This window comes from Erpetoichthys calabaricus, chromosome 10 (assembly GCF_900747795.2).
Source record: "Erpetoichthys calabaricus chromosome 10, fErpCal1.3, whole genome shotgun sequence".
Taxonomy (NCBI): domain Eukaryota; kingdom Metazoa; phylum Chordata; class Cladistia; order Polypteriformes; family Polypteridae; genus Erpetoichthys; species Erpetoichthys calabaricus.
This window is the reverse complement of record NC_041403.2, coordinates 26,264,313-26,277,227: the sequence shown is the minus strand read 5'-3', so window position 1 is coordinate 26,277,227 and position 12,915 is coordinate 26,264,313. Positions and strand designations below refer to the sequence as shown.

The 12,915-nt window shown below is 39.3% G+C and overlaps 1 protein-coding gene across 2 annotated transcripts in view; it reads left to right on the top strand.

Moving 5' to 3' along the window:
- Positions 1-12,915, top strand: part of LOC114658899 (BMP/retinoic acid-inducible neural-specific protein 3-like) — a 492,078-nt gene that overhangs the window by 386,953 nt on the left and 92,210 nt on the right. For both annotated transcript variants that reach the window (XM_028811009.2, XM_051932810.1), the window contains one exon: positions 1,336-1,441. In XM_028811009.2, the coding sequence (XP_028666842.2) occupies positions 1,336-1,441 (106 nt within the window). The remainder of the gene's footprint in view (positions 1-1,335; positions 1,442-12,915) is intronic.

Sequence of the window (12,915 nt, the reverse complement as noted above, 5' to 3'; positions counted from 1 at the left end):
ATTGTCCCCTAGTGTGTGCTTGGTGTGTGTGTGCGAGCCCTGCGATTGGCTAGCGCCCTGCCCGGGGTTTGTTTCCTGCCTTGCGCCCTGTGTTGGCTGGGATTGGCTCCAGTAGACCCCAGTGACCCTGTAATTAGGATAGAGCAGGTTGGATGATGGATGGATGGATTAACCAAACACAGGGGTTGGTGAGCGAAGCAAAGCAGGGGGCGGAGCCCCCTAGTATATATCCATCCATCCATTTTCCAACCCGCTGAATCCGAATACAGGGTCACAGGGGTCTGCTGGAGCCAATCCCAGCCAACACAGGGCACAAGGCAGGAACCAATCCCGGGCAGGGTGCCAACCCCACCGTAGGACACACACAAACTCATCCACACACCAAGCACACACTAGAGCCAATTTAGAATCGCCAATCCACCTAACCTGCATGTCCTTTGGACTGTGGGAGGAAACCGGAGCGCCCGGAGGAAACCCACGCAGACACGGGGAGAACATGCAAACTCCACGCAGGGAGGACCCAGGAAGCAAAACCCAGGTCTCCTAACTGCAATGCAGCAGTGCTACCCACTGCGCCACCATGCCACCCTCCTAGTATATATAAATATATATATATATATATATATATATATATATATATATATATATATATATATATATATATATATATATATATATATATATATAAACCTAATTCTAAAAATGTTCCCTTTACTTTATGTGTTTGAGTCATTTTTGTTCCCACATACAGACTGTTCACTGAATTCCCATTACTTTTAGTTTGATCAGTAAAATTTCATGTGGTACCGTATCAGAAGTCTTCTGAAAATAAAAATATCATATTCACTTATCTTATGGTATGCTTTTGTTGCTTCTTCATAGAACTCTAGCATGTTAGTGAAATATGGCCTTCCTCGTGTGAGCCCATGTTGAGTATATTGAGAGTAATACTCTTCTTCTAGACATTTTCTGCTCGATCTTTTCCTTAATGATGTCTTTCATTAATTTACCCGTGATTCATGTTAATCAGTTGCACCTCCTTCTATGACTTCACGCCATCCTTTTGTGCCTCTTTTTTCTTGGTAATTAATCAGCATGAGCTGATTTAATCATTAATTCTGAATATGCTAATGAAGATCTACTTACTGTTTTTAGAACTAGCTTCCAACTTCAGTACCTTGGACAGTAACAAAAACTCATTAAAAAGTAAATTCCCCCACAGTCATCCCAAAAACTTCTAATATTATTCAGAAATACAAATAAGTGCATATTGTATAAATAAAAAATAACAAATAATAAATTAAATTAAATAAATCTTTTTTGATTGTTTCCCAGGTAACAGAAACTCGAACTGGCCCTCTTGGATGCAGTAACTATGACAACCTGGATTCTGTCAGTTCTGTTCTGGTTCAGAGTCCTGAAAACAAAGTTCATTTGCAAGGTAGGCAACGTATTTTGGATAGTTAATTTCTTTTTTCATTGTAATTGGTGGTGCAGAAAGGGATAATAAGATTCAAGGCTGCTATTCATCAAAAAAGATAAAACCAAAAATGTCCTTTGTTGAATATTCAATTACATGTTTCATCATTGGCTTGGTGGATATGTAGCAATTAAAATTCAATTGTGTAAGAGACAGATATGAGAAGTCTGTTTTGACAGGTTTTTTTTACATTCTTATGCAGATATCAGTTTTTATTTCTGTGTGCTTCTGTTTTTTTATTTTTAACTGAAGTTGTACAGTTTGCTAAGGGGATGTGCAAAACAGGCCATAAACTCAGGAAAGGGCTAAATAAAGTCAAATCTGTATTTCGCAGTCAAATTAAGGTTATCAAACTCTGGGGTATTAACAAACTGGGTGAATACGTCTCATGGGAAAAAGCGATAAAATGAGGGAGACTGGCGTAATTTGTCACCATTTGTCTACTGGGATGAAAGCAATGCTTTATAGATCAAAGGTGAAAGAAAAAAATGACAAGACAATGGTCAATTAATGGATCTTTTTATAACGCTTTTTCAAAAAATTTCAGAAAGGACCCTCCTTCACTAAAATGTATTACTGAATTTGGCACAAGTGGGACACCAGTTTATCATAAAGCAAACCCTCGCATACAAATTTTCTTATGAAGCTACTTTATGATAGCATTAATAGTCTAACTCTTTATATATAGTGGGGTCAGAAATTATTCAGATCCCTTCAATTTCTGCACCCTTTATTGTGCTGTAGTTTAAATTTTAAAGGGATATATTTGCTGTTTTTGCTTATCAATCTACACTCAGTAACCCATAATGACAAAGTGAAAGTATGTTTTCAGAAGGTTGGAATGCGTGCGTGAATGCATGTGTGCATATGTGTGAACATTCAACAGTGGTTTCACTGAGTGCAGCCTCACAGCAATGTAACACGTGCAACAAAAAACTTTACAATTTACTAATGAACTAATTACATAATAAGTCCACTTAAAGACATAGATTTGTTTAAACAGAGAGAAAGAAAAATGGTTTAAAACTAATTAACATAAATGAAGCCCACCAATATCTTTCCATTAATTAATTGTTGAGCTGTGGTTGACAATGGAGGCAGCAGTTTTCAATACACGTGAATGATTACCAAAGTAATAAAAGTATAAAATTCATAAATGACAGAGAATTTAAAGTAAGGGAGAGTGTGCTTTAACCTTAAATGAGGAGTATTACTTCACTGTAGTTATCAGCTGTGTCAAACTCAGACCCCACAGAGATGGAGTGCCTGCAGGTTTTTCATTTCAGCCATTTTCTTAATAAATAACTAATTGCTGCCACTAATGGTACAGACTTTTTTTACTTTAGTATTAATTGACTTGCCTTTTAAAATTCAGAACACTTAATTGTTTCTTTTTCCTAAAAGAAAAAGTTTGATATTTTTCAAGTCAAAGTTATTTCTTCACAAACATGCTATACACAGTATGATATGCATTTGCCAAGTGAAATTGTGTTGTAAATTGAATTGCTTTCTGGGAATTTTAAAAAGTACCTTGACCACACCGGTGCATTACCTTGTTGTCTATGGGACATGGAAGGAGTAGCTAAAAAACTCACCAAATACATCCATTTTTCAAGCCAAGACAGTTAAGTATCGATCCGTATCTTGCAATTACACACAATAGTAAAATACATGTTATAGTTGAAGAAAAAACACCAATGTTATGAGATTCAGCCATTTTAAAAGAAGCCTAGCTATGCACGATAGCCTAGAAATTTATTCTCCCTGCACAACATCCTTTCATGCACCCAGTGTGTGGTTTCCTCCTGACAGATCAAATCACATGAAAATTTTCATGCCACATGGTTGGTTTTATGTTGATTCACTTCCGTATTTACATGAGAATTTGCACAAGTGAATAGAAAACGTATTTTTACCTCGAGAAAAATAGTACCAGGAATATGTGATAAAATGATCGTCTCCAGATGCCTTTTGTTGTCACAAACATACATCAGAAACACAGAATCCGTGGATCAATACTCAACAACTGTCTTGGCTTGAAAAAAATAGACATATTTGGTAGATTTTTAAGCTTTTTGTCTGTGCCCCATAACCTCCGTTGTAAAGCACAGGCACAGACAAGATATTTTTTCACATTTATAGAATGTGCTTAACTTTAGAACACAATTTTACACACATACAAACGATGTTTGTTAAGAAATAACTTTAACATGAAAAATGCCAAACTTATCCTATATTATCAGATAAGAATCATATTTATTGGCCAAGTATGCTCACATACAAGTAAGTTGAGGGTCTATTCTAATAATTGTTCATTTTTTAATTGCACATATTGTATCTCTTTATTGTAAAAGCAATTTTTCTGTGACTATTTTTAGAACATGTAAAGTGATTAATGGTTGGCACAGTAGGGGCAGTTATTAACCGTACAGCTCAAAGGGCGTCAGCTCCATTTCTTGTCTGTCCCACCTTTGGCTGCATACATTTATTCAAATTTCCCCCCAATGGGTGGATTATGATGACCGCCAACTCTGATTTAGCCCATCTTGAACGAGAGTGGGAACCTTTTTGTAAGGATGGATTGACCTCACATAGAGGGTTGGTTCCTGCCTTCCACCAGATACTGCCAGGATGGGCTTCAGAACCCTAGAACTCTGTGGTGAGATAAGGGAGGTCCTAGGATTGGATTAGCAGATGATATTCACACAATTAACTGTGTAGAGAGCTTAAGTGAGGTCCTTAACATTGATGGTGATTTAACTTTAGCCCGATAGATAGATAGATAGATAGATAGATAGATAGGATAGATAGATAGATAGATAGATAGATAGATAGATAGATAGATAGATAGATAGATAGATAGATAGATAGATAGATAGATAGATAGATAGATAGATAGATAGATAGATAGATAGATAGATAGATAGATAGATACTTTATTAATCCCAAGGGGAAATTCACATTATGTAGCCTTATTGCCATTGGTATGGAGGACCCCCCAGTAGCGTTTCTTAAAACACTTCTGCTGAATTATTCATTGGCGGAAAGTCCTCAGTGTTAGTGTTTCAGAGAGAGAATGTGCGGCATTGCTCATAATGGCACTCAGTTTTATTTTAATTTTCTCCTTTGCTACGACCTCCAGGGGTTCAAGGTAAGAAGAATTCTGCAAGATATTGGGGGGGTGCCCAGGGTGAGCAAAGAGCTGAATTAAACCTTCATGAGCTTGATAGTCTGTGGAAAGAAACTGTTCTTATATCTGCATGTTTTGGTGTAGTTTAATCTATAATGCTTTGAAGATGGGTGAAGTTCAAAGAGGTTGTGGCCTGGATGTGAGGGGTTAATGATGAGTTTCCTTGCCTGCTTCAAGTCCTATTTTTGGTAAGACTGGTGCCAGTGATCTTTTCAGCAGACCTGACTGTTCATTGTAGCCTATTCTTGTCTTATTTAGTTGCTGATCCAAACCACACTGTGATGGATGAGCTTAGAACAGACTTGATGATTGCTGTGTAGAACTGAATTGGCAGCTACTGTGGTAGATTAAACCCCCTCAGCTGTCACTTGAAGCACATCCACTGCTCTGCCTTTTTCATTATTGAATCTATTTTGGTCTTCCATGTCAAGTCTTGAGTGATTAGATCCCAGAAACATGAAGGTTTCTACAACAGACACATTATTGTTAAGTATGGAGAGGGGAGGCAGTATTGGGGTCTGTTGTCATCTCCACAGTTTTAAGTGTGTTTAGCTCCAGATTGTTCTGATCACACCAAAGGGTCAGCTGCTCAACCTTTGTCCTGTATGCAGACTTATCACCATGATAATTCCAATGAGGGTTGTGTCATCTGCATATCTGATGAGTTTGACAGAGGGGACCTTAGTGGTGCAGTCATTAGTAAAGATGGAGGTGAGCAGTGGGGAGAATGCACATCCGTGGGAAGTACCAGTGCTAATTGTATGGGTGCTAGAGGTGAGTTTCCCCAGTTTGACCTGCTGTTGTTTGTCAGGAAATTCAATCCAATCCAATGGCATGTGGGTGCAGGGACAGAAAGCTGGGTGAGGTTAGAGAGTAGGAGTTCAGGGATGATTGAGTTAAACAATGAACTGAAGTTCACAAACAGAATCCTTGCATAGGTCACTGTATTGTCAAGGTGTTATGGGATGTAGCATAGGCCCATAGTAACTGCATCATCCACTCGCCTGTTTGCTCAGTAGAAGATGATCCAGCAGTGGAACTGTGATGTCCTTCAAGTGAGCTAACACTAGTCTCTCAAAATAATTCTTTAATAATAATTCTTTGCATTTATATAGCGCTTTTCTCACTACTCAAAGCGCTTAGCAGTTGCAGGTTAAGGGCCTAGATCAAGGGCCAAACAGAGCAGAGTCCCTTTTGGCATTTTTATGGGATTCGAACCGGCAACCTTCCAATTGCCAGTGCAGATCCCTAGCCTCAGAGCCACCACTCATGAAAAGGTTTTCACAGCCACAGAGAAACAAGCCTGTCAAAGAAACAAGCCTGTAATCATTCAGTTCTGTTATCAAGTCAAATCAAGTCACATGGCTTTATTGTCATACCATCTATATGCAGTATTAGGGCACACAGGGGCACAATGAAATGTTCCCCAGAACCACAGTGAAAAATACAATATACACAAACACAGGACAAGTGTAAGACAAAAATAGGCTGAAAATGAGGTTCTTTTTTAGATCTACAGGTCCAAAAGTTGCGGGGAACCTCAAAAAGCTCATTACCTTGCATAACTAGACATCATGACGAGTTGAATGGTATATTACATGCTGGGGTTTTCTTGTACCAGTGAGTTAGTAGGTGCCGGACAAAGAAAACTGAGATGATTTCAAAGCATTTATAAGTACTACTAATAATACTAATACTACTACTACTACTTCTTCTTCTTTTCTTGTTCTTCTCCTTCTTCCCCTTCTTCTCGGAACAGAATAATCAAAAATAGTTATAGTTGCTATCATCATTCTCCAGGTTTCAGTACTTTTTAATTTTGGATTGTCCCCTAATTATATCATCCATTAATATGATGAATAACAGTAGCCAGAAAATATCTCCTTTCCTTCCCTATTTTATTGTTAATAATTCTGAAGAAGTCAGATTAGAAGTCCTCACACAGTTTAATCATTATTTGTAAAAGCAAATAAACTATTCAGCCATTATTATTGAGTAGCACGCATATCTTACTAATTTACTGCTCCATGACTGAATCTCTTGCTTGAAAACACCAAATTCAACTTTCTGAAATAATATGCATACTAATTTAAATGATCTCAAATAATACAACCTGTTAAATGTTAATGTTTTGCTTTCATAACATGGTTATTTAATTTTTTGCTCCATTAGCAATGCAGTCATCATTTTTTAAACACGCTTGCTCCTGATTTGCTTTCTCTTTTTTCTTTCTGGAATTCTGCATTTATAAGCAGGCAGGTGTTTTTTATTAGCAAAGCTGTAAAGCGTAGTGAGACCTTAAACTAAAAATTCTCTGATTTTATAAATATTGAGGTGGTTGTTAAATATCTGTATAAGTATCCAGGGATGATTCTCCAGCTTTCTCCTGTACTGCTCCTTCACCACCTTGAGCTGGACTCGGAGTTCCTTCTGCACGCGCTTGAGCTCATGCTGATCACCGCCTTTAAAAGCTCTTTTCTTCTGGTTCAAAAGGCCCTTGATGTCACTTGTAATCCATGGCTTATTGTTAGCATAGCAGCGTACAGTTCTTACTGGAACTACAATGTCCATACAGCAGTTGATGTAGTCAGTAGTTTAGCTCCTACCATAGAGATACCAAAGAAAGAAAGAAAGAAAGAAAGAAAGAAAGAAAGAAAGAAAGAAAGAAAGAAAGAAAGAAAGAAAGAAAGAAAGAAAGAAAGAAAGAAAGAAAGAAAGAAAGAAAGGAAATAGTCATTCTTATAAGAAACGTATTGTCCATAATACATTTTAAAGCTGAAAAGAAGGATAACTTAGATCCATACCTAATAATACTTCTGAAAAATACCATCATACTGTATTTCTCCACACTCCACTCATTAAGCCATTATTTCATTTGTTTATTTTGTATGTAATCTTTTTATGGTTACCTGTTCTTTTCGCTGTTCTGCAAAATACAGAGTGGTGACATTATGAAATTTAATTATAGCACTTTAAAAGTATAAACATTGTGGCATCACTTCATTTTGTTATGTCTAGTGATTATTGTAACAAGATAATTAAAATAGCAGGCTCAGTAGTTGGACACACTCTGGACCCCTAAGAGAATTAAAACAAAACTGAGTGCCACTATGAACAATGCTGCACATCCTCTCTGTAACCCACTAACACTGAGGACTTTGGGCCAATGAATCATTCAGCAGAAAAGTGTCAAGAAACATGACTGGGGGTCCTTTATACCAAGAGCAATACACCTCTATAATGCCTCACTGCGAATGGGACAGCACAGTCAGAAGTTATCTTTCTTTTCTTGCTTTATAGTCATTCTGGTGTGTGCTGAGACCAAAGGGTGTTTGTATATATATTTAATTACTTACCTATTTACCTATTTATGTGTTTATTTATTTAGAGAGCTGTAAAAAGCCAGATTTCGCCCTGGTGATAAGTATTGATCTATCTATCTATCTATCTATCTATCTATCTATCTATCTATCTATCTATCTATCTATCTATCTATCTATCTATCTATCTATCTATCTATCTATCTATCTATCTATCTATCGGGGTGAAGTTAAATCACCATCAATGTTAAGGACCACACTTAAGCTCTCTACACAGTTAATGGAGTGAATATCATCTGCTAATCCAATCCTAGGACCTCCCTTATCTCACCCCAAGCCCATCCTGGCAGCATCTGGTGGAAGGCAGGAACCAACCCTCTGTGTGAAGTTAATCCATCCTTACAAACAGGTTCCCACTCTCGTTCAAAATGGGCTAAATTAAAGTTGGCAGTCATCATAATCCACACATTTGAATAAACGTATGCAGCCAAGGGCGGGCAGACAAAATGGAGCTGGCGCCCTTTGAGCTGTGCGGTTAATAACTGCCCCTACCACACCAACCATGAATCACTTTACATGTTCTAAAAATAGTCACTGCAAAATTGCTTTTACAATAAAGAGATACAATACAGTATGTGCAATTAAAAGATGAACAATTATTAGAATAGACAGGGTTTACTGCCAAGATGACTTCTTGTTGTTGGAAAGTTTTAGAATGTTCCAGCAACTTCATCCATTTTTTATTATGACATTATTCACTGGTAGAGAAAATCACCAGAACAACATAAAACTGATTGCATTTTATCCTGAATAAAACTGACATTTATTTTATTGTATATTTGACTGCAGTCGTTGACATTTCAAAACTACGGAATAAAACATTTGCATATTTCTCTTCATTTCTGATTTTTATTCATTTGATCATTAATTCTGGTGCAGTTATGATATGCAATGTAATTTAATGACACGCTGTAGCCTTTAAAGGCTCATGTCTTATTGTTGTTCTGTTTTATTTCCAGCATTATTATGTAACAGGGGAACAATGATTGTTGTAATCTGTTTTTCTCTTAAATCATTTTGTAAATTAAATTTTTAAAATATCTGATTAATTCCCTTTAAGGCATGATGGTGATTAAGCAAAAATGATTACTGTTATTCTCAGTAAGAGACTTACCATGGTGGAACTATTGCTGATTATATTAATGTTAAAACATAAAAAAACAGATTTAACTGAGAAACAAACCATCTTCAGTAGTCGCTCATTAGATAATAACAGTGCTATACTTTTGGGTTATTCTGTTTGCTCTTCATTTTGAGGCACTTTTGCAATTAATAAAAAATTTGACAATATTTAAATATTTTACCCTCATATTTTGGTAGTCATTTTGTGATTTTTATAAAATATTTTTTTGTAACTTAACCCCCTTGGCTAAATGTACAATGCCCTCCGTAATGTATGGGACAAAGTCACATTTTACCTTGATTTACACCTCTACTCCACAGTTTAAAATTACAAATCAAAACAATTCAGATGGTATGGTAAAGAAAAAGACCCAAACGCCTGTCTGACAGATCACAAAAAGTCTTCAGGAGGCAGATGTGGATGTGTCAGACATGACTATCTACAGAAGACTTCAGAAATAGAGAGACCACACTATAAGATGCAAATCACCAAAAAAACAGGATGGCCAAGTTACAGTTTGAGAAAAATTACTTAAAAGAGCCTGCAGAATTCTAGGAAACTGTCTTGCGGACAGATGAAACCAACATGAACCTGCATCAGAGCGTTGGCAAGAGCAAAGTGTGGAGATGAACAGGAACTGCCCAAGTTCCAAAGCAGACCATCAGTTAAACATGGTGGTGTTATGGTTTGGGTATGTATGGCTGGCACAGGTCCTGGCACACTTCTCTTCATTGATGATGGAACTGTTGACGGGAGTCTCACAATGAATTCTGAGGTGTATAGAAATATCTTATCTGCTTAATGTTCCAGTAAATGTCTCCAAACTCATTGGACGGTGCTTCATCCTACAAGATAATGAGCCAAACATACTGCTAAGGCAACATAGACGTTTTTCAAAGCTAAAAAAATGGACAAGCCACTAACTCAATTAAACAGGACTTCCATATGCTGAAGATAAAGCTTAAGGGGGCAAGCCCCCGAAAAAAGCAGGAGTTGAAGATGGCTGCATTAGAGGCTTGGCTGAGCATCACCAAGTTAGCTTCTTTAGCTGCTAAGATCCTCCGGACATCTTGCTGACAAAAGAAAGACTACTGTCTAGTAAATTCCTGAAGGAACTTATTTTACAACGTTTGTATTGCTTTTAGATCTATTAGCAGCTCACATTAATTCCTCTACTCTATTCACTATGTAGTCATTAGAAAAAAGAGCTTATTATTTTGTTGTAATTGGGATGTGTAGGACTTGCAGCTAGCACTTCATTTTATTTTTATTTTTCAGCTATTGTGACCCGATGAGCTGGCTACTTTGAGCAATTGTTCAAAGCTGACCCTCCAGCTAGAATGTTCGATATCTCTAGGTCCATGGTCCTTGAGGTTGATCCTCCAATTAGCTGTGAACCACCCAATCTCACCGAGATTTCACAGGTGGTGAACCAGCTGAGGGGAGGAAATGCTGCAGGGATCTGTGATATCCGGGATGAGCTTCTCCAGGCTGGTGGTAAGGCTGTCCTCCTGACATTGCAAGCAATCTTTGCTTCCATTTGGGAGACTGGCATCATCCCAACTGACTGGAAAACGGGACTTGTCGTCCCTATCTGGAAAGGGAAGGGTGATCGCCTGGATTGCAGCAACTACAGGGGAATAACACTGGTCTTGGTGCCGGGTAAGGTCCTTGCTAGAGTCGTTCTCAATAGGATCCGTGATCACTTCCTAACCTACCAGCATCTGGTTTTATGAATAAGAAGTCTACCATCAACAGCATCCTGGCACTGAGGGTTTTTAATGGATCGCAAACGCAAATATCGGCAGAGTTTCTTTGCAGCCTTTGTCGATTTTTGTAAAGAGTTCGACTCAGTTGATCGAGCTACCTTGTGGGACACCCTGAGGGTTCGCGGGATCCCCTCGAGGTTGCTGGATATCATGGCCGGCCTGTACACTGGTACTGTGAGTGCTGTGCAGAGTGGGGGCAGAACCTCTGTATTTTTCCTAGTTGATTCTGGGGTTCGTCAGGGGTGTGTTCTGCTCCTACTCTATTCAATGCTTGTATGGACAAGGTCGCAGGGTCCAGCGGCTGTGGGGCATCTGTTGGTGAAGAAAGATTCACAGATCTTGACTTTGCTGACGATGTTGTGATCGTCACAGAGTTAATGGAGGCTCTGATCAGGGCGCTTGAGAGACTGAGAGAGGAGTCTGAGTGTCTGGGCTTGTGAGTGTCCTGATAAAAACCAAAGATCCAGGCCTTTAATGACCTCTTGGGCAAAGCCATCAGCAGTGTGTCTGTTTTGCGGAGAGAGTGTTGACCTTGCCGAGAGGTTTACTTACCTTGGCAGTGACATTAATGTCTCTGGTGACTCTTCCTATGAAGTCAGTAGATGGATGAAGGGCATGGGGGGTCATGAGGTCGCTGGAAAGGGGTGTATGGCGCCCCTATGCAAAAGGACAAAGGTCCAAGTCTATAGAGTCTTGGTGCTTCCTGTCTTGCTGTATGGTTGTGAGACATGGGTGTTATTCAGTGACCTAAGACAAAGACTGGACACCTTTGGTACTGTGTCTCTTCGGAGAATCCTTGGGTACTGTTGGTTTGACTTTGTGTCGCATGAGCGGTTGCTCATGGAGTCCCGAATGAGGCACATTACCTGCATTGTGAGGGAGCGTCAGTTACGGCACCACGGCCATGTGGCACGATTCCCCGAGGGTGATCCAGCTCGTAAGATCCTCATTGTTGAGGACCCGAGTGGCTGGACCAGGCCAAGGGGTCACCCTCGAAACACCTGGCTGCGGCAGATAGAGGGTCATTTCCGGAGGGTGGGACTGGACTGCGTGTCTGCCTGGGGGTTGTGTAGTGGGTGCGGCAACACACTGTACTAGTGCATGCTCCCCAACTTGACTTGACTTGCTATCTCTGAATGGGGTGGTTTGGGGCAAGACTCTAATGGGGTGATGATTTAATTCTGTTGAAGATATTGAACTTTTCTTATCTAGTTGTCCTATCTTTAAAAACAATGAAAAACTATTTACAAAAAAAAAAGAAAAAAGTTTGCTGTGTGAAACGCAACCAAACTACCCATCCATCCATCCATTATCCAACCCGCTATATCCTTACACAGGGTCATGGGGGTCTGCTGGAGCCAATCTCAGCCAACACAGGGCACAAGGCAGGAACAAATCCCGGGCAGGGCGCCAGCCCACCGCAGGGTACACACACCAAGGACAATTTAGGATCGCCAATGCACCTACAGTAACCTGCATGTCTTTGGACTGTGGGAGGAAACCAGAGTACCCGGAGGAAACCCAAGCAGACACGGAGAGAACATGCAAACTCCGTGCAGGCAGGACCCGGGAAGCGAATCCAGGTCTCCTTACTGCGAGGCAGCAGCGCTACCACTGCGCCACCATGCCGCCCTGCAACCACACTAACTGGATATTAAAACAACTAATTCATCTCCTGATTTGATACAAAGTGTAAAAATACCATTAGATGGCCAGTTTTGGCTGAGTTTGGTTTCTCTGCTATCTGCATGTGTAGAAGAGAGCAAAGCAGTCATGGAGCACAATAGTTTACACATTTAGACATACTCACTCAGAGTAAATCTAAAATACTGAACCAGACCTCGGGATGTAGAATGAAATCACAGTATCTGGCACAAAAGCATTCAAACAATAGAAGAAAATTCAAACTAGACAAAATGATGACTGGGCTGGGAGTAAAACCCAGGACCCTAAAATTATGAAGCTTCCTACCT